At 35.5% G+C, this 18,912-nt stretch overlaps 3 protein-coding genes across 4 annotated transcripts; 2 read left to right on the forward strand and 1 right to left on the reverse strand.

Moving 5' to 3' along the window:
- The first annotated feature begins 128 nt into the window (after positions 1-128).
- LOC106180795 (progesterone-induced-blocking factor 1) lies at positions 129-10,008 on the forward strand. Its single transcript, XM_013564925.3, has 15 exons — positions 129-550; positions 1,082-1,384; positions 1,697-1,816; positions 2,108-2,241; positions 2,646-2,754; positions 3,045-3,226; positions 3,481-3,606; positions 6,050-6,148; positions 6,586-6,751; positions 7,132-7,282; positions 7,565-7,655; positions 7,916-8,018; positions 8,339-8,469; positions 8,853-8,937; positions 9,265-10,008. Exons 1-15 carry the CDS (start codon positions 284-286, stop codon positions 9,325-9,327), a joined length of 2,130 nt encoding a protein of 709 aa, XP_013420379.2. The 5' UTR covers positions 129-283; the 3' UTR covers positions 9,328-10,008.
- Positions 10,009-10,858: 850 nt separating this feature from the next.
- On the forward strand, positions 10,859-17,172 carry LOC106180690 (cryptochrome-1). 2 transcript variants are annotated; one of them, XM_013564755.2, is made up of 11 exons: positions 10,859-11,306; positions 12,383-12,620; positions 13,073-13,267; positions 13,673-13,791; positions 14,131-14,285; positions 14,615-14,761; positions 14,875-15,039; positions 15,303-15,443; positions 15,680-15,831; positions 16,101-16,309; positions 16,499-17,172. In XM_013564755.2, the coding sequence occupies exons 1-11, from the start codon at positions 10,922-10,924 to the stop codon at positions 16,603-16,605; spliced, it is 2,013 nt and encodes a 670-aa protein (XP_013420209.2). In that variant the 5' UTR covers positions 10,859-10,921; the 3' UTR covers positions 16,606-17,172. The 2 variants fall into 2 exon arrangements, with proteins under 2 accessions (XP_013420209.2, XP_013420210.2); XM_013564756.2 differs by lacking the exon at positions 10,859-11,306 and adding an exon at positions 11,856-11,978.
- Positions 17,015-18,907, reverse strand: LOC106180717 (uncharacterized). Its single transcript, XM_087007753.1, has 5 exons — positions 18,829-18,907; positions 18,244-18,277; positions 17,854-17,991; positions 17,391-17,624; positions 17,015-17,100 (listed from the first exon to the last, which is right to left on the reverse strand). The coding sequence occupies exons 1-5, from the start codon at positions 18,829-18,831 to the stop codon at positions 17,015-17,017; spliced, it is 495 nt and encodes a 164-aa protein (XP_086863879.1). The 5' UTR covers positions 18,832-18,907.
- Positions 18,908-18,912: the final 5 nt, after the last annotated feature.

Here is an 18,912-nt window from a genome sequence, read left to right on the forward strand (position 1 = left end):
ATAGCGTTAAGTGTTTCGGTAAAATAAAGTAGGCAAAATGTCATCAGTCAATTTAATTCCATTTATTAGCGTGCTAATGCTTATTATCAGTATTTTCAATGCGTGCCAAATACAGCGCACCTGTGGCTTTCACTAAGTCCTTGGACTGTCTTGCACCCTCTATCGGCAAATTCTATAGTCAATGTTAATTGCGCATGCGTGCAGTAGGAGCGCTTGATCCAAATAAACCGGAAGATATATTACGAAGGACCAGTCTTAAATGTAGTCTCTTTCATCCACAATCATGCCCAGAAAGAAAAAAGAAGATACGGTGTCTCATTTAGACGATTTGAGTGGCTTTGATACGACAACGGGGACAGAATTGTCCTCTTTAACGTTGTCTCATTCACCAAGCCTGAGCGAGGCCCACAGCAAAACAGAGAAGCGAGAAAGAGTAAACAAGCAAGAATTGGTTAGTAAGCAGCTCGCCCATGATTTTCAGCTCCTGAAAATAGAAGTTTCGCAGAAGAACTTACTGATCGATCAGATCAAGTCGGAACATGCGGAAAAGGTATACGTTCAGTGCTAACATCCGTGTCTGCTTCTTTCAAATTGATTTTAATTGGATTTAATTTGCAACTGAGATAAAAAAAAAAAAATGGATACTCAGTAGCTTGTTAGTGTATTAGCTGCATGGTCATACATGTACAGGGCTTGACATTAAGGGTGGCCCACTGGCCCTGGGCCACTGAAAACCAACCTAGGGCCATTGAATTGATAGGGTCACTGGCCCGAAGACCAAGTAAAATGTCATGTGTCAAATCATCCTTGCAATATTTACCCATATCGCGGGCCAGTATCGAAAAAAGTTAGTGTCAAGCCCTGATGTATATAGTGCTTGTAATGCTCTTTTATAAATTCAAATGCTTTTCTGACATTTGAAACCGTATTCAGTTGTCATGGTGCTAATTTGATATAGTGATTACAAAAATGTAAGTGTGAACGACCATTGAAATACGGTTGAGGTGTAATGTAGAAAAATATTTGCTGAAACATGCAGTATAAGTTATTTATAACTTTCTTATTTTGTTGAATATTGAAGGTTGAAGAACTGGAAGAGAAACTCTCTGATGCTCTTCACCGTGGTCGGATCGTGCAGGCCCGTCTTGATACGCAGCTGCATCTTCAACAGGCAGAGGCTAGAAAGCAGCATGCCGATACTCAACAGGAACTGCAGGGCATCCTCACCAAACAGAAGAAGCTGGAGGAGGCCAATGCCTTGCTGCTTCAGAGGACAGCCAGAGTGAAAGAGGAGCTGCAGTCTGATTTAACTTTGTCACATGAGAAATATATGCATATGAAAGCGCTGCATGAGGATCAGCTTTCCATTGCAGATTTTGTTGCAGTATGTTTTCTGATGATAGAGATACTGGATTTGTAGATATATAATACCCAGTCTGTGGTCTAAAGAAATGATAACTAAATGATAGTGTATTTTACTTGTTATGAAGTCACAAATCTTTAATAGTTTTGTACAAGAAAGTTACATAAAATGCCAGTACACTTAGACATCTTTTGCTCAGTGAAACAGAATGTTTTGATATGAATAACAAGCATTTATGTGTTTGGACATACATATTCTCGCACACACTGCAACACATGTGCATGCACACAGGGAAGTGAAAAACTAAAAGAAATTGGTTGTTTTTTGTTCTAGATAAGGTTATTTGAATCCACAGAGCCACTGAAGTCGGAAGTGGCTCAGCAGAAACAGCAGATCAGACATCACCAAGGTGAAGTGCATCAGTTACAGAATGAACTGGAACAGTGGAGAGAGGTATGCTAGTCCACAGGCTGGCTGGAGCAAATTAATTTTTTGACAGTCACACTAATATAAAAATGATTTTAAAAACAATTAAAAATGGAATGATTATAAAGAATAATTCATAATTGTTAAGAAGAAACCGTTATAAATTTGAAATTATAATTTTTTTTTCAAAATATTTACTATGAAGCAATTTGCAAGAAATAAAAAAGCAAGATATCACAAGTATTGTAAAGTATCTTAAAAGAGCTGAAGACATAGGTTGCCACTTTATTCATTGACATTCGTTTGGTGACTTAACAGAAATACAGCCAGGCAGAATCCAGCATCCAGTCCCTGAATGTGAAGTGTCACCAGCTGTCACTGGCTCTGGCCGACACCAAGTCAGAGATCCAACACGATAATTACAAGATTAACAACTATGATGTTGTCAAGAGGTATGGAAGTGATTCTTTTGAGATAGATTGTTTAAGCAATTGTATTCCTGTCTTCTCAGAGCTGTTTTCCAATAATTTACAGGTATTTACACAGAACAGTGAGTAGGTGAAAGTGCAACGCAATATTATCATCAAGTGCATGGGTGAACTGAAAGTTTTCAGAAAAATGCCCGATTTCAGGATTTTCAGTCTTCAATTTGATTTTTTTTGCATGTGGTCTAAATGTGATAAGAAATTGCCAGCTACGCTTTTCGGATTTTCAGGTTTTACAACTTTCACCCATACAAGGGGCCGTGCTTTCTGGTATTATCTATTTTGGTCCATATCTGCTTATATATGATTGTGTGACTATTTTTTAACCTGCATGAACATATACATTCACAGCATGTTTTCTCCCTTTTCAGTGAGAGAGACCAGTTATCAGGGGACTGTACTGACCTCAAGCAGGCTGTGGGATATCTAGAAGCTGCCAACCAGGCACTCACTCAGGAAAGAGATGACTTGAAGAAACAGGTCAGATATATATTAGTCAGCCATGCCATATGTTAGTAAAATTTGTATATTGTTGTTAAAAATTTTCATTTTGTGAACTTCATTATTATTGTGATAAATTCCAAACATAAGAAAGATTCACAATACACCAAAGAACTGCTTTAAACAATTTTTTTTTTTTTTTTTTTTTGGGGGGGGGGGGGGTGTCTTTTTCTTCAAATAGCTGATATAATATGATCTTTGTGTAACTCATTTATTTACATGGACAGGGTTTGGGACAAAGCATGGATCATATTGATTTTCTCTTTCAGTTAAGTGCATTGCAGCAGACATTAGTTTTGACCAACAAGGACAAAGACTACCTGTCCAAACAGATGGTTGAGAAGAACCACAAATATAAATATGCTGAAGAACAGAGGCAGGTTCTTGTGGACCAATTGGAAAAAATGAAACAGCAGAGGGAGGACATGTATGAGAAATATGTATCCGTGAGGTTTGTGGCCTTTTTTATGTAAAGGTATATTGAAGCTTGTAAATTTTGTTTAGCAGTATTCTAAGTCAGTGTCTATAAATGTGCCATCCTCGATTTCTAGTTTACAAATGAGCATAAAAGAGCTGGCATAAGTATTTCTAAAATCGTATGTATAATAATATGTTGTCTCCATTGATGAAAAAAGACAATAATATAATCTTTGCCTTATTTGTAAAGCTAGAGTTAATAGAATAACCAGGTCTTCTATCCAACAGAGACCAGTACAAAACTGAATATGAAAGACGACTCCAGGAAGAAATTGATCACCTCCGAAAACAAACTGATGCAGAGGTTGGCAGATTGCGCTCAGGAACAAAAGAGATGTATGAGCAGGAAATAAGGTGAGGAAAAAGATAGCTATCATATATTATTTTATAACAGTACAGTCTTGGGCTCTTTGACCTTTTTGTAATCAATTTCTATATACATAAGATGTTGCAGCAAGGGTTGAGAAAAATGTGTAATTTTTTCTCGGAATACCTTTTAGTTAAAAGTGGATGTTGCTGTGTACAGTAGGCTGTATAACCCTTCTCATACTGCTGATCATTTTAATGATACATTCAAGTTTAAATTTTTTGTGCTTCATGGACTTTCTTCAGTGTTAAGTGATTTTTAAATAAGATTTTGGTAAAGCAATGTTCATATTTTATATTTTATATTTTTATGTACAGACACAGATGTGTCTGTACATATAGCCATCATCTGCGTCCGTCGTCGCCGTCATCGCCGTGCACTTTTACCGATAACACGATAAGTGGAAAACCATTTTACCTTTTGACTTGAAACTTGCAGAACTGATGAATATTCATAATACGCAGGTCAAGTTCGAAAATCAGCATGATCGGGTCACTTTTAGGGAATTTATGCTGTTTTTTCACTTTTTTCAGCATATATGCAGCACCGATAACACGATAAGTGGAAAACCATTTTACCTTTTGACTTGAAACTTACAGAACTGATGAATATTCATAATACGCAGGTCAAGTTAAAAAATCAGCATGATCGGGTCACTTTTAGGGTATTTATGCTGTTTTTTCACTTTTTTCAGCATATATGCAGCACCGATAACACGATAAGTGGAAAACCATTTTACCTTTTGACTTGAAACTTACAGAACTGATGAATATTCATAATAGGCAGGTCAAGTTCAAAAATCAGCATGATCGGGTCACTTTTAGGTAATTTATGCTGTTTTTTCACTTTTTTCAGCATATATGCAGCACCGATAACACGATAAGTGGAAAACCATTTTACCTTTTGACTTGAAACTTACAGAACTGATGAATATTCATAATACGCAGGTCAAGTTCGAAAATCAGCATGATTGGGCCATTTTGAGGGAATTTATGCTGTTTTTTCACTATTTTCAATATAAATGCAACACTGATAACACAATATAAGAAAAACGGATTGGCCAATTGTAATTATACTCACAGGAGTGGTCAATCTTACTAAAACCAGGTTGAGTTCGAAAATCAGCATAATCGGGCCATTATTTTAGAAGTTATACTGTTTTTTTCACATTTCCTCAGATTCAATTATTAGGCATGTTAACAGTCTCATTATTTAACTAATAAGATGCCTTAAAGTGTTTGTTTGATATTTCCTGCATCTTTACAACATTGTTAGTTGATTATGTAAAAAACATGGTAAACTTGTTATCATGTATTGTGTAATAAAGTGTCAAAAATGGAAATAAACTCATATCATTGAAGTTTGTCAGATTCAATCATCCACTATGTTCAGAATCTCAGAATGGAGGAAATTGGACATTTAACACTGTTCTATTGATACTTTTCCCATCTCATCAATTTTCTTAGTTGGTCATATAAAAATGGCAGTAAAATGTTTATTTTGTTTTATGTTAAAAAAGTGTTAAAATGGAAATAAACCCATTTCAGAACAGTGCTATCTTGTTTACATTTTGGCATTTTCAAGGTGTGACTTTGAAGTTCCATGGGCCTGAAGACCTTTGCTAGTCACATTTTCTGAATATCTGTGATACAAATATTTTATAATTAAAAATTGATGGTCATTAAGCTGTTAAACATTATGTAATATTGCATCAAAATTTGAAGAAACCCCTATTTTGGGCACTGCTTCCATGATGACCATTTAAGGAAAATTATGTCACTTACTGTTCTCAAACTTACAGGAAAGAAACATGGGACTAAAATACAGCTTCAGTAGGCAATGCAGTCTGTTTGGTTTTTTTTTTTTTTTTTTTTTTTTTTTTTTTGGGCAGTTAAATAGTTTTTTGTGAAAATTTAATTTTTCACATATTGGCATTTTCAAGGTGTGACTTTAAAGTTCCATGATCTTGAAGACTTTTGCTTGTCACATTTTCTAAATGTGTATGTTACTAATATTTTATTAATAACATTTGATTGTCATTATGCTGTTAAACATTATGTAATGTTGCATCAAAATTTGAAGAAACCCCTATTTTGGGCACTGCTCCTATGATGACCATTTAAGGGAAATCATGTCACTTACTGTTCTCAAACTTACAGGAAAGAAACATGGGTCTAACATACAGCTTCAATAGGCAACGCAGTCTGTTTGGTAAATTTTTTTGGCAATTTAACAGTTTTTTGTGAAAATTTAATTTTTCACTTATTTGCATCTTTATTTTCTGTTCTTTGTCTGTACATTTGACAGCTTTGCTGCCTTGTTTTCTGTATATCTTTTAGTATAAAATCAATACTTACTTGTGTCCATTTTTGAAGGAATTTAAATAGCTTGACAAAGTATTTAGAATTTTGTAATAAACTTTTTATATAGGAGTTTACGTGAAGCCAGGGACATGGCCTTGATGGAAAAGGAGAGGATTCAAACGTCCGAGAGAGAACTCAGGGACCGGTGTGACACTCTTCAGGCTGAGTAAGTAACACCTGGAATGGATAGCTTGGCTCACTGTATTTCTACACAGAGCCCCTTGTGCCTAAAGAGCAGATTGAAATGAGTCCCGAGATGTTCAGTTAAATTGGTGGGAGATGGCAGCTCGCTGAACAATGATGAAATAAAAACTGTAATTATGAGCATGACTAAACTTATATCAAAAGTAGTTTCAAAAGAAAATATTGGTAACTAAGAATTTTGATGATTAACAATTAACAATCTGTCATTAAGTTTTTCTTTTTCTTTGCAAGCCAAAAGGTATTAAAAATCCGCTGACCTGAAGTAGAAACAGCAGCCAGTAAACAAAAAAATTTACACAATGTTTCACTGGGTTGGCTTCCATTATTTTGGCACTATACATTGGGGCCATTGCTGATGTCACATACATCTAAACTTTTTACTATATATTTTATTTTAAGGTACCAGACACTGCAATCAGATCTCAATACCAAAATCTCAGATATTCACAACCAACTGCGACTGAAGACATTTGAGCTGGAGCGTTCACAGCTGCTTTACGAAGAAACTTTGAAGAATTTCAAGGCATCTCAGTTAGACAAGGAAAAAATACAGAAAAAATTGGAGGTATAGTCTCTTAGTTATTCAAAGTCTTTCAGTTGATTCCTACCAGTGAGCAGCTGTCATCATATTTAGGATGTAGAATGATTCTATTTCCAATTTGCTCAAAAGTTAAATTGTAGTGAACTTTCCCATCTACTTGAGTTTTATATTAGATAAGTTCAATTTTAACTGTTGACTGATGTTGACATGGGCGATATATGCCAGAATGCCTTGAATGTAAAGGAGAGGTGTTCAAGGCATATATAGCAAGAGGGCGGCAGCGTATTATTTGATATACATACGGAGAGAGATTACTCACATTTCACTGAAAAAAAAACAAAAAAACTAAAACCAAAAAAGCATATAGCGCCGCATCAATAGGTATGTCTATTCAATATTCACAGGTAGTGACCCAAGACGTTATGACGCTGGAGAGCAGCAGCACACAGCGGGTTCAGGAACTGGAGAATGAATGCAGTCACCTGCGCCAGCAGCTCGCAGCATACCAGCAAATAGAGCAACATCTGGACGATGTGATGCTACAGGCTGCTGAAAGTGAGTGTGGTGGACCCCCAAGGGAAAATATAGAACAAGTATTGAAGCCATCATTTGGTTGTGCTTCTTGGACATTTGATCTATTTGAAGAAAGGTCCTGTGAGTCTGTGAAAATAAGTTAAAGAACTAATTTCTACATTTTTGTGTTGATGATGAAATATGCCACAGGATTTAATTTGCCTCCTAGTCTACTATATGATCAGCAAAACATGTAAAGTGATGTCATGAAATCAAATTTTTAAGAAGTCCTCTATGTTTATTTAATGCTTCATCATCTTTCAGTTGGCGACGATATAGAAGCAGAGCGTGTGATCTCTGCTTATGAAAGCCAGTTTCCAGTTCAGACAACAGCTAAAAGACATCTACAACAAAGGTGGAGGCCTGTTCCCTTTTATAATTTCATTCTTGTTTTGCATTTGTTCTTTTGATAACTTAAATACAATAATGCATTTTTCTGGATGGTACTTTAAAATTATTATTATTATTATTATCAGAATTTCAGAAGAGACTTTTGTACAGCTATACTACATCTTTTAAAACTGGGAAGAAGGATCAGTTAAAATTATCTTTGCCGTCCACAAGGAACATCACTGTGTTATACTGTCTTATGTTTATGTATTTAATTTTTTTCAGTGTTCGTTTAGCTCAAAGAGTCCTAAGTCTACAAAAGAAAAATACCACTCTACAGGATGATTTAGAAAAAGAAACCAAAAAGAGGAATCAGTTGGAAGGAATGGTACATCCTTAATTTGATTGATTTATGGACTGATCAGTTGATTGATTGATAAACAAATGTTCATTAAGTTATTATCCTTATAGTTAACAATCTTAGGCTAAAAACCTAAAAGTATTATTTAGAGGTAGTTGGGGGGTTCAATTTTCTATATTGCGTAGATCTTTTTATGCACTTTTCATTACCTGACTCTTTGAATTAATTTTTTCTTTTACTTTTGTGTTTCCTTAGTTGCCAGTTACTCTCCTCTGGTAGTAACTAATTGTTGAAAGTTAATATATTTTGCAAGACGTTTAATATTGTCATCAACTGGATATTTTCAGCTAGAAGAGTCTAGTTCTTTGCTACAGAGTTTACAACAGCCACAGACGTATTTGATTGAGGTCATGCGAAACAAAGATGGAAAAATACAAGAACTTACAAAAGATAGCAACCAGCTGAAGGAAGAAATAAAGTAAATAGGTTTCTTTTTTACTTTTTTTTCATTTAGAGTCCACTGGGCAATGATACCATTATGTACAAAAATGTACAGCTGATAGTGTCATCTAAACATTTGAATTTTGATTTTAAAGGCATTCACTGTGCATTAGTCCTTTCCATATCAAATGATAAATTTTTTGCAGAAATTTCAAAATATTTTCTTAAATCATGAACGGTGATTCAGAACAATGGATTCCATTCATGATAGTCATTATCTTCTTATGTGCATTGAATGTTTTTAAATGTACCATTTACAAAACAAGAGATTGACAATTTCAATTAAAATCCATGTTGAATATTGTTTCTCATGATTAATATGTAATTAAATGTGTCATGTTGCTTTCATTAAAAATTTAGGCAACTTCATAAGGAACGAAAAGATCTTCTGACATCCAAGCAGCAGTTGGCAGCAGATTTAGAAAAACTTTTAGGTCATGGGGAGGTAAGTGTATAAATAATATTGATAATTCATTTATTTTGCGGGAACAAAGTTTACATTTATGGGGGTATGACATAATCTAGAGAGGACCCCAAGAATGCAGACCTTTAAGAAGGCAGTAAATAAAAATTATTTCAAAATTAAAAATCAAATGTCAATCCTGAAAACTTCACCACGATTTGAAAATTCCTTCAGTTTGCATAAACCCAGTTCACTCAGAAGCATAGAGTAACCTGTAGTAAACCCCCCCAAAAGAAAATTATAATAATGAAAAATTGGATTATTATACTTGAATGTTTTATCCACAATGTATTTTTTCTTCTCCTTAAGGAGCTCAGAGGGATGAAAGAGACACTGAGGTCTACCCTTACTGCCAGGACAGCTTACAGATGACAGTAGACCAAAGAGAATGATGATATTTTACACCGAGTACCTTCAGTGCTGCTGTTGATAGTGTACAAACATAATTAACCATTGCCTGTCATAGTAGACAATGGTTAATTGTTTACCCGTGACACTTCCTTTATGACATCCTGTCTGTGACATTATTTGTGATGGTTTTGCACCACTGTTGACAATTTGGTGACACTAATAGTGGCAATCGATCAGGTCACCATTTTGACACAGGTAATAAAGATTCTGTCTTAGTGCATCTGTGATAATATCCTGGTGATTGTAAGCCTGCGCTGGTAATGTTGACCTTGCACTGTTGATGCTGATGACCCTGCACATCACATTAACTACAACTTTGCTATCAGGACACTGTGTCATGTTGTTGTTATTCTTATTATCATTAGGCTGCACGTGCTAAGCTGATAATTTTTTTTCAGTATAATATTAATGGATTTTTGTAAAAAGTGAATTTTTTTTTATATTTTGACTGGGATCATGTTTAATTTATTTGAAAATTAAAACATTGTAAATTATTGTACATATTATTTTAAGTCTACAAATATGATCTTGAATAAACTGTTGAGACACGATTGCTCAAGTATGGTACATGTACACGACGTTTGATGTCTGTTGCAGAAAGCAAAAAATCGTTGCTTTCTAAATAAACATTTTCAAAAGAAACGCAATATTTGTTTTAATGACTTTTAGTTCAGAAATCATTTTATAAGTTCCGGTTTCTAGTGTAGAGGTGAATCTGCTGTATTTAATCTGTAACTTTACGAGTGTCACAAAATGCCCCACGTGGCAGTCGTTTTCACTTCACATTATTCAGGTAAAGCGCATTGTGGCGTTGGTAGCACGATAGCAAACGTTTTGATTTTTCATCAATATCACATTTCATAACAATACAAAAACTGCTCGGAAACGGGACGTTGCCAAATGGTAAAATTAGCCGCAACTGAAGATTTTATTTTTGGGTGTGACTTGGGGATAAATCTCCTTTATCATAAACAGTTTAATCCTCATTTTTGTTTTGCTGAGATCGCCATGGCCCTTTCTAAAGGAAACTCAAATCTGGTTCTAACGAAACTCTCGCAAGATAAGTAGCAAAGGTAAAATAAATCAAACGATTAGTCATTTTTATTTAAAAGAAATTTAGTGTTGCAAAAGGTTATGTTTTCCCCTTTCACGAGTCTACTGGACAACCCGGTCGTAAAATTTTAATTTCAGATCGTGATTTTCTCTTTGGACTTGCATTTGTGGTAAAGCACTGGTTTCCAAGTTGTTCCAATAGGCCACGTTCAACTGTTTCGTAAAAAAACTGCACACATAAAACGATGTGCATAGTATTATCTCGCTTTTTATTCGAATATGCAAAAATATCGAAAAGAACTCATTTACCAAGCAATCAAAAATAAGTATGAAAAACTGCAAAATAAATATGGTAAAGGTTCAATAGTAAGTGAGTCGGTGCAAAGAGTAGATATCTCTGTGTTCATATCTTTATCAGTACAAACATTCCGTAACAACGCAGTACGTTGAATTTGTGTCATCTGGGTATTGAGGACATTAGACTCAAGTTTATATCACGAAAATGGCGAGAACTTTAGTGTTAACGCTAGCAGTTTTAGTTTTGGTTGCTTTGGAAACCACTCCATGCAGCAGTACACCCTCCTCCACGTTTAGCCAGACGATCAAGATGTTTTGGAAGTTTTTGTGGGGAGAAATCGAGGCACCACCCGCGCCTGCTACTGAGGGAGATAAGCGAAACGCAAACGGCGCTGAAAAAGTAGAAAAACAGGATAAGGATCCGGGCTTAATTGATATTTTGTCACTTGAAGACTTAAATGATGCTGATATTACCACAGACGATCAGTTAGCAGACGATGATGTGTTTTACATGCCTAATTATCGACGAAAGGAGGACGTGAACAAGGTTGCCGTATCTCACCTTCAGACTTTGTCCTGGTCCAGAGATGGTAAAAACAGTTGTTGGTTTGCACCATTATTATTATTATTATTATTATTATTATTATTTATCTATTTATTTTTATGCGTTTGCGCGGCCTATGTGGTTTTTAAATGTTTAAAATTCCATCCTACCTGTAGGTTTACCCATTTGTCTAAAGGCAATAAGATACATGTACATGCTATAGATTTGGGCAAAGGAAGGAACAGTGTATACTTTTATTTATTCATTCATCTGTTTGTTAATTCATTATTCTCATTTTCTTGCTTGCTTATTCATTATTCTCATTTTCTTGCTTGCTGTTGTAAGATATAGTTAACTTTTAAAGTTCTATATCTTACAACAGATATCTTTAAGAGAAGTTCACAACCAAGTTAACGTGTTTTTAACGTTGAATGGTGTAAAGGCAGGTGGCGTTAAATCTGAAAGCGTAAGAAGAAAGTTAATAATAAAATGAAATAAATGAAATGTTTTATTTCCCGACTTTAAGTCAATGAAAATAAAATATATTTAGTGAGCTAAACCAAAAGAGGCTTGGATTGGACTAAGTAAAGCTTCTCTTGAACATCGCCCTCTAGCGTCAAAGTCATTGTTGTATAATAACAAATCTACATGTGCGGAGGACGGCGTCATTTTCAAACCAAAGTGTTTACAGTAGCTTATACTTGTTGTGTTTTTTGTGGTAGGTTTACTGGTGCATATAGGTTTATCTAAAAGCTCTATGTAAATGGATTAACGGGACAAAAGTGAAGTCTAATAGTTATAGCTACCGGACGCGAAACACAGCACTGTTCAAACTGAATTGTGTAAATGTATTAACGGTATTGCTCTTTTCAACTTCAAGAAGCTTGGCTAATTTGCTCACGAAATACGCTGAAAACTAACTGAAATGGTGTCGTGTTTTGGAGTGTAGTTGATAACGCCCGAATTCGCAAAGAAGCAAAGTATTAAATTTTAGTCTTACAGGTAGATAGCTACAATTAACACAGCACGTACATTAAATTTCTTTAAATTTTCTTTGTCACAGGGACCACCTGTACAAGTGCATTTGTTGTGTATTCTAATTTCAGCTCACTTTCTTTTCAGATTACAACATGTCTTCATCTAGAACGCATAAGACTCTACACTGGTTCAGAAAGGGGTTACGTTTACATGACAATCCTGCACTATTAGCAGCTTGCACCAAAGACTGTGCTGAATTTCGTCCAATCTTTATCTTGGACCCTTGGTTTGTGAAAAATGCCAGAGTTGGAGTGAATAGGTGGAGGTTTCTGCTGCAGGCTTTGAAGGACTTGGATGACAGTCTGAAGAAATTGAATTCTAGGTATTAACTAAGAGATAAATTGAATTAATGCTTTTGCATGAAGAAGAAAGCACAAATTGAACATGCTTGCACACACACAGACACACACATATGTAGCGTAAAACAATCTTGAGGAGGTAAACGTTAAGCATCATTACAGCACTGAGAGCTCTTGATGTACAGCAGAGTTGTATTTTACAGTTATGTGCACCTAAATGCATATATTTCTTGTATAAGCTACCTATAGCTGTAGTACAGAGTACACATCAGAAAACTAAATAACAAACACAAATGTGGGATGGAGGGAATGAATTACCTTGAATATGTTTACAGTATGAAGTCACTCGGGTGTTATTATGTTTAAGCTATTACTGGTATACTAGTCTGTATATGAAATGAAATGAAATATTTTATGGTTTCTTATGTCATTTTAAAAGTGCTTGTGAAGTTAAATATTTTGTTTTTCCCCCCAGGGTGTTTGTCTTAAAGGGAACGCCCCATGAAGTGTTTCCAAAGATATTTAAAGAGTGGGGTATAACTAGATTGACCTTTGAGGTTGACACAGAGCCATATGCCAGAGTGAGAGATGCAGAGATTATAAAGCTGGCTAAGGAACACAATGTTGAAGTTATACAGAAGATCTCTCATACCCTTTATGATACTGAAAAGTGAGTTCCACGAATTGACTTTCTTCTTTCAATTTTTTGTAATTATGTGAATTTCATCAGCTACAAGGCTTTAAATTTTTTATTACTTGTTGAAGGTCATGAAGGTTTTTTATTTGCTGGCAGTGTATTGATTTAAAAAAAAAAAAACACTCCTCTCATGAGAAAATATGCATAGTACTTTAAAATGCATGGATTAATGGATTTCAGAGTAACCTAGGTCAAATTTTCTTCATCAGGGGTCTTTATTATCCTGAATGTTAAGTATGAACTCCTACCTCATGTATATGTTTTTATTTATTTGTGAAGAAAGCCATGTTATTTGAAAACATTGTGTAAACATGAGACAAGGTGGGATAATTGTTTTAATTTTGTGAATTAGGAAAAGCAACTTTGTATTATTTTCAGAGTGATTGCTAGAAATGGAGGCAGTGCACCACTGACATATCAGAGGTTTCAGACTGTCCTGTCTCAGCTTGGAGCGCCACCTAGAACCGCAGAAACACTCACCTCCGAGCATTTAAAGGGTAAAACACACAATTTATAGACGAGATAGCTCACCCTCCCACAACTGGTCTCTCTCTCTCTCTCTCTCTCTCTCCACACCTGTGTATATGTTTCAGTTAATATTGTGTTGTGCCTGCCATTACAGACGTGTAAACAGTACTATAGGCTGTAATAATGTACATTGTTTTGATTCATTTAAAAGCAGTAGGCTTTGATATTTTATAATACTTAACATTAATATTAATATAACCTGCTAATCTGAATAAAACATTGCATATAGTTTAAATAAAATATATGATACATTTTTATTTAAATTATAATGATACATTCCTAATATTATATTATTACTGTCTATGAAGGGTGTATTACACCAGTCACGGCAGACCATGACCAGGAGTATGGTGTTCCAACTTTGAAGGACCTGAAAGTGGATACTGCTGACATGGGGGAGGTCGTGTTTCCTGGGGGAGAGACCGAGGCACTGAAAAGAATGGAACGATACCTGAAGAAATCTGTAAGTTCATGTTCAGGTCTGCTCTAGTTAATATTTTAGGTACTTGCCCTTAAATTAAATTTTTAATTCAAAACATGCAAATTAAAATTTTAATTCAAAACATGCAAGGAATTGTTTTTTTCAGAGATTTAAGCAGGACGTAGGAAAAACATGTTGATTGTAAAAAAATATGTAAAAGCCTCTGAAAATCCTGTAGTCACAGATGTTAGTGGACCATTATTGCTTGAATGCTTTTAATCACTACTTCTTAATTTACATTATTATGTTTACATTACTAAATTATTTTTATTATATGATTTAATTACATGGCTGCTGTTTTCACACAATAGAACTGGATCTGTAATTTTGAGAAACCGAAGACAGAACCAAACTCTCTTGAACCAAGCACCACAGTGTTGAGTCCATACCTGAAGTTCGGCTGCCTGTCAGCAAGGCTGTTCTGGCACAGACTGCAGGAGATCTACAAACAGTGTAAGGTAAGAAGGAAGAAATTTTAAATCAAATTTTTTATTCATATAAGTAAGCTTCATGTTTCCAATTCATTAATAAAGAGCACCTTATAGTTAACCTCTCTCTTTTTTTTTTCCAGAAACATTCCCAACCCCCTGTGTCCCTACATGGTCAGTTACTGTGGAGAGAGTTCTTCTACACAGCTGGCCTGGGCGTGGCCAACTTTGACAGGATGGAGGGCAATCCTGTGTGTAGACAGATCCCCTGGGAAAATAAACCTGAATACATTGAGGCTTGGACACATGTGAGTAAATGACATGTGTGTATATATATATATATATATCTATGTTTGTACATGCTGGAAAGATGCAATGACATTGATAGAGGAGACACATACAAAGTACACACAGAGAGAGAGAGAGAGAGAGAGAGAGAGAGAGAGAGAGAGAGAGACCTTCATACAGACAGTGAAAACAAACACTCACAGGCACATCCACACGCACACACACACACACAGAGTTAGATGTGATAAAACTATTGATATTTGATCTATGCTGTAATTTATAGGCCAGAACAGGCTACCCCTTCATAGATGCCATAATGACTCAGCTGCGTCAGGAAGGCTGGATCCACCATCTTGCTCGTCATGCTGTGGCGTGTTTCCTCACTAGAGGCGATCTCTGGGTGTCTTGGGAAGAAGGACAGAAGGTAGGAGAAGAGAAGAATGTAATATTGAGATTGTAAGCCAGCAATTTCAAGTGTTCAACCTATCAACTCTTCTTATCTTCAGTTCATATAATTTATATGTTTATTAAAATTTACTGTGCAGAAGCATAACATGACCGAAAGACTTGGCGTTCCATTGTCGTCAACGCTTAGACCAAACCAAGCACGGAATTTTTTCGATCAATTTAATATTTATTTATTTATTTATTATGTTTCAGGTGTTTGAAGAGTTGCTGTTGGATGCAGATTGGAGTTTGAATGCTGGCAACTGGCAGTGGTTATCAGCCAGTGCTTTCTTCCACCAGTATTTCAGAGTGTACAGCCCCATTGCATTTGGAAAGAAAACGGACCCACAAGGAGAATACATCAAGTAAGTTGTGGCAGTTTTAGACTGACAATTACTATATAAGATCAGTGTGAACATTTTTTATGAAGTTTCTAGACATGTAAAACATGTAGAAATTCTGGTTAATTTACATGAAAGCATAGAATGGCAGAAGGTTAAGAGCAAATTTGATGCTGGAACATAGATAACGGCCAAAAAAAAAAAATTGCAAGTTACTGCTTATATCTTGTTCTTAATGATGTAACTGTTGGTGAAAGCAGCTCTTTTTTACACAATTATTTGATATTTTACAGAAAATATTTACCCATGCTGAAAAAATTTCCGAAAGAGTACATCTATGAGCCGTGGAAAGCTCCCAGAGCCATGCAGGAAAAAGCAGGTTGCATCATTGGGAAGGATTATCCCAAACCCATTGTTGACCACGGGGAAATCAGTAAAGTGAACATTAAAAAGATGGCAGCTGCCTATGCACTAAATAAAGATCAAAATGCCACGGAGAAGGGTAAACCTCTTTATTGATTTGTCATATGATTCACTTCAATTCATTTGTATTCTAGTCCAGTAAGTATTTCACATGAAACATTGTTCCATGGGACCTGCCTTTTGAAAGCTAACATTTTTATTTGACAAAATGTGTTACAACTAGGAATTCAGAAAAATAAATTCATTGAAAATTCACTGCAAATTTCAGGTACACCAAAGAAGCGTAAATCAGAAGCTGATGCCAATGAGAAGTCGAAAAGTAAAAAGCCAAAAAAAGGATCGTCGGAAAAAATAACAAACTTTTTAAAGAAATAAAATTAGTTTCATTCCGGAGAAAGGTTGTACATGTACCTCTAATATACTCTAGCATTTAGCGAGATGCAATGCCTTTAATTCAACACCTATTTGTGGAATTGTAAAACGATAATGGGCAGCAATCATGATATATTCCTACATACTGACTATAAATCCTCTAAGAAACTGTAGATAACTTTGGACCGATACGAGACGCCTTCCATCATCAAGGTGTTTTGGCCTAAATTTTAAAATAGAGACCGACTCACTTTGGATGATAATAAAGAGGTATAACAGTGAATTATATTCCAATATTATCAAGAATCGGAATGACATCCCTTTGTAGAATGTTCAAGAACAAAAAACGTTTTTGAGAATAAGGAGGCCTCCGTTATATCGAACATTTTCACATCTTTGTGACTTCGTAGACCTAGACAAGGTGGGGAGTGCCCCAGCCTGGTTCAGTAGACGGTTTCTTCTGAGTAGATGTCGTTGTCTTCATCATTTGGACGAATTCTGTGAAAATGTAAGTAGATTCATTGAAAGAAAGTAATTTTTATGTGATAAGTAATAAAAATTCAAATCATCTGCAGGGATTTTGATTTTTCAAGCTGTTTGTATCTTGAAGGGTTTGTCATTAAATGAGTCGATGTTATATAGAAATTAAATGTCTTTGGAACCAAGACTTTATAATATTTCCAGCAGAGGAAGATTTATTTAAAACACCAAGAAAAAAAACAGAATTATAAATCACTTCAAAACACACACACACACACACACACACACACACACAAATCCTCACTTACCTTCATAATCAATGACACCGTCTTGTTTCGTATCTATCTTTGCCATGACGTCATCCGCGTCAAAGCCGACTATGCCCAGTTTGCTAGCGACGTATTTGATATCGTCCTTGCTGAGGCGCCCCGTGCCGCTGCTGTCCAGAACCCGGAACGCCTCCAGATACTCTTCCTCTTCTTTCCGTAGACTGGTATAACCGGAACAGTAATCAACGAAGGCTTGGAAACTGATACCGGAACCTGAAATAGAAGATTAATTTGTGTTTGATTTGGTGGCCCCATGTAATAACAACAACAAAAAAAAAATTTTTGATTAAAAATCGAACTGAAAATGACCAAAGAGTTTTGAATCGAAAAAGAATTGTCAGTTACTGTGCTAGTTTTTTCTTAGTAATAATTACACTTGACTAAATGAATATACCCACCCCACTCCCACAACCCCGTAAAAACATAGAAATATATTCCCTACTTTCAACACTTATAGCATCTATCATTTCCTGAAGTTCGTCATTGGTAGGTTTGAAGCCTCTTTTTGTCAAAATTGCCCACAGCTCCCGTTTTGCTATTTGTCCATTTCTTGAATTCCTATTGAAGTAGCTAAGGAAGCCTGAATAAGAAAATATGACTTAAATGCGTTCAAATCAACCAGAGATCCAATCCACAATAATAAGACTAGAGTTGGGTTTATTACAGTTCCGTCTTTAAAAGGCTATGGTCCGCCAGAGAAAGCGTTTTGAATTTTTAGTTGTCCCATTTCATGAAAAACCTACGTAAAATTTAAAACCAAAGTAAAGCTTTTCTACTGCCGTACCGTAGTTTATAAAAAAAGAATGTGGAGCAACACTAGTTGATAGCTTACCCTGATATTGAGCCCCGGTCAGATTAAATAGCGGCTATAATAAAGAGAAATACGTGTCAAAACATCAAAGGCGGATACGGTAAGGAACAAAACGAGACAAACCGAGCAATTTTTACACCTCTGTGTTAAATTCTCCTTGTCTGCGTTCCAGAGAAACCGTAGATTCGCCAGTCAGTTAAAACCTAAAATAATATCTAGCCAGCGGGCGGATATATAAATCTACTATATGTAGGTACATAATCAAATAGCTTGAAAAGTATTAAAATGAATCGGAATGTTTTGACGCAGAATAAAAAAAAAAATATTGATAATTTAAGAATCGTATTTGCACAGTTGCACTAGACCATTAAGCGTTATATTAAGCGTCAAAATTGATTATGTTTAAACTAAAGAATTCCTTCGAAGTTGCAATAATAGTTTCTTCCAACCAAAAATACACACCCCGAAACATTGGAGCTGTTATTACACAAGACACTATTACTGTAACTTTCTGCGTAACATGGCTGGGAAACTATATGCCAGAATGTCTTCAAATTCAAAAGTGAAGCATTGAAAACTCACTTACAATTGGAGTTTTAAACTCACCATCTTTTTTGCGGATGACTACCGTTTGACCAGCTTCTTTACCTTAACGTGGTGCACTATATCAGTCAAAGGGAGGGGGAAGAC

Source organism: Lingula anatina, chromosome 3 (assembly GCF_051362555.1).
Source record: "Lingula anatina isolate TDL-2025a chromosome 3, LinAna3.0, whole genome shotgun sequence".
NCBI lineage: Eukaryota > Metazoa > Brachiopoda > Lingulata > Lingulida > Lingulidae > Lingula > Lingula anatina.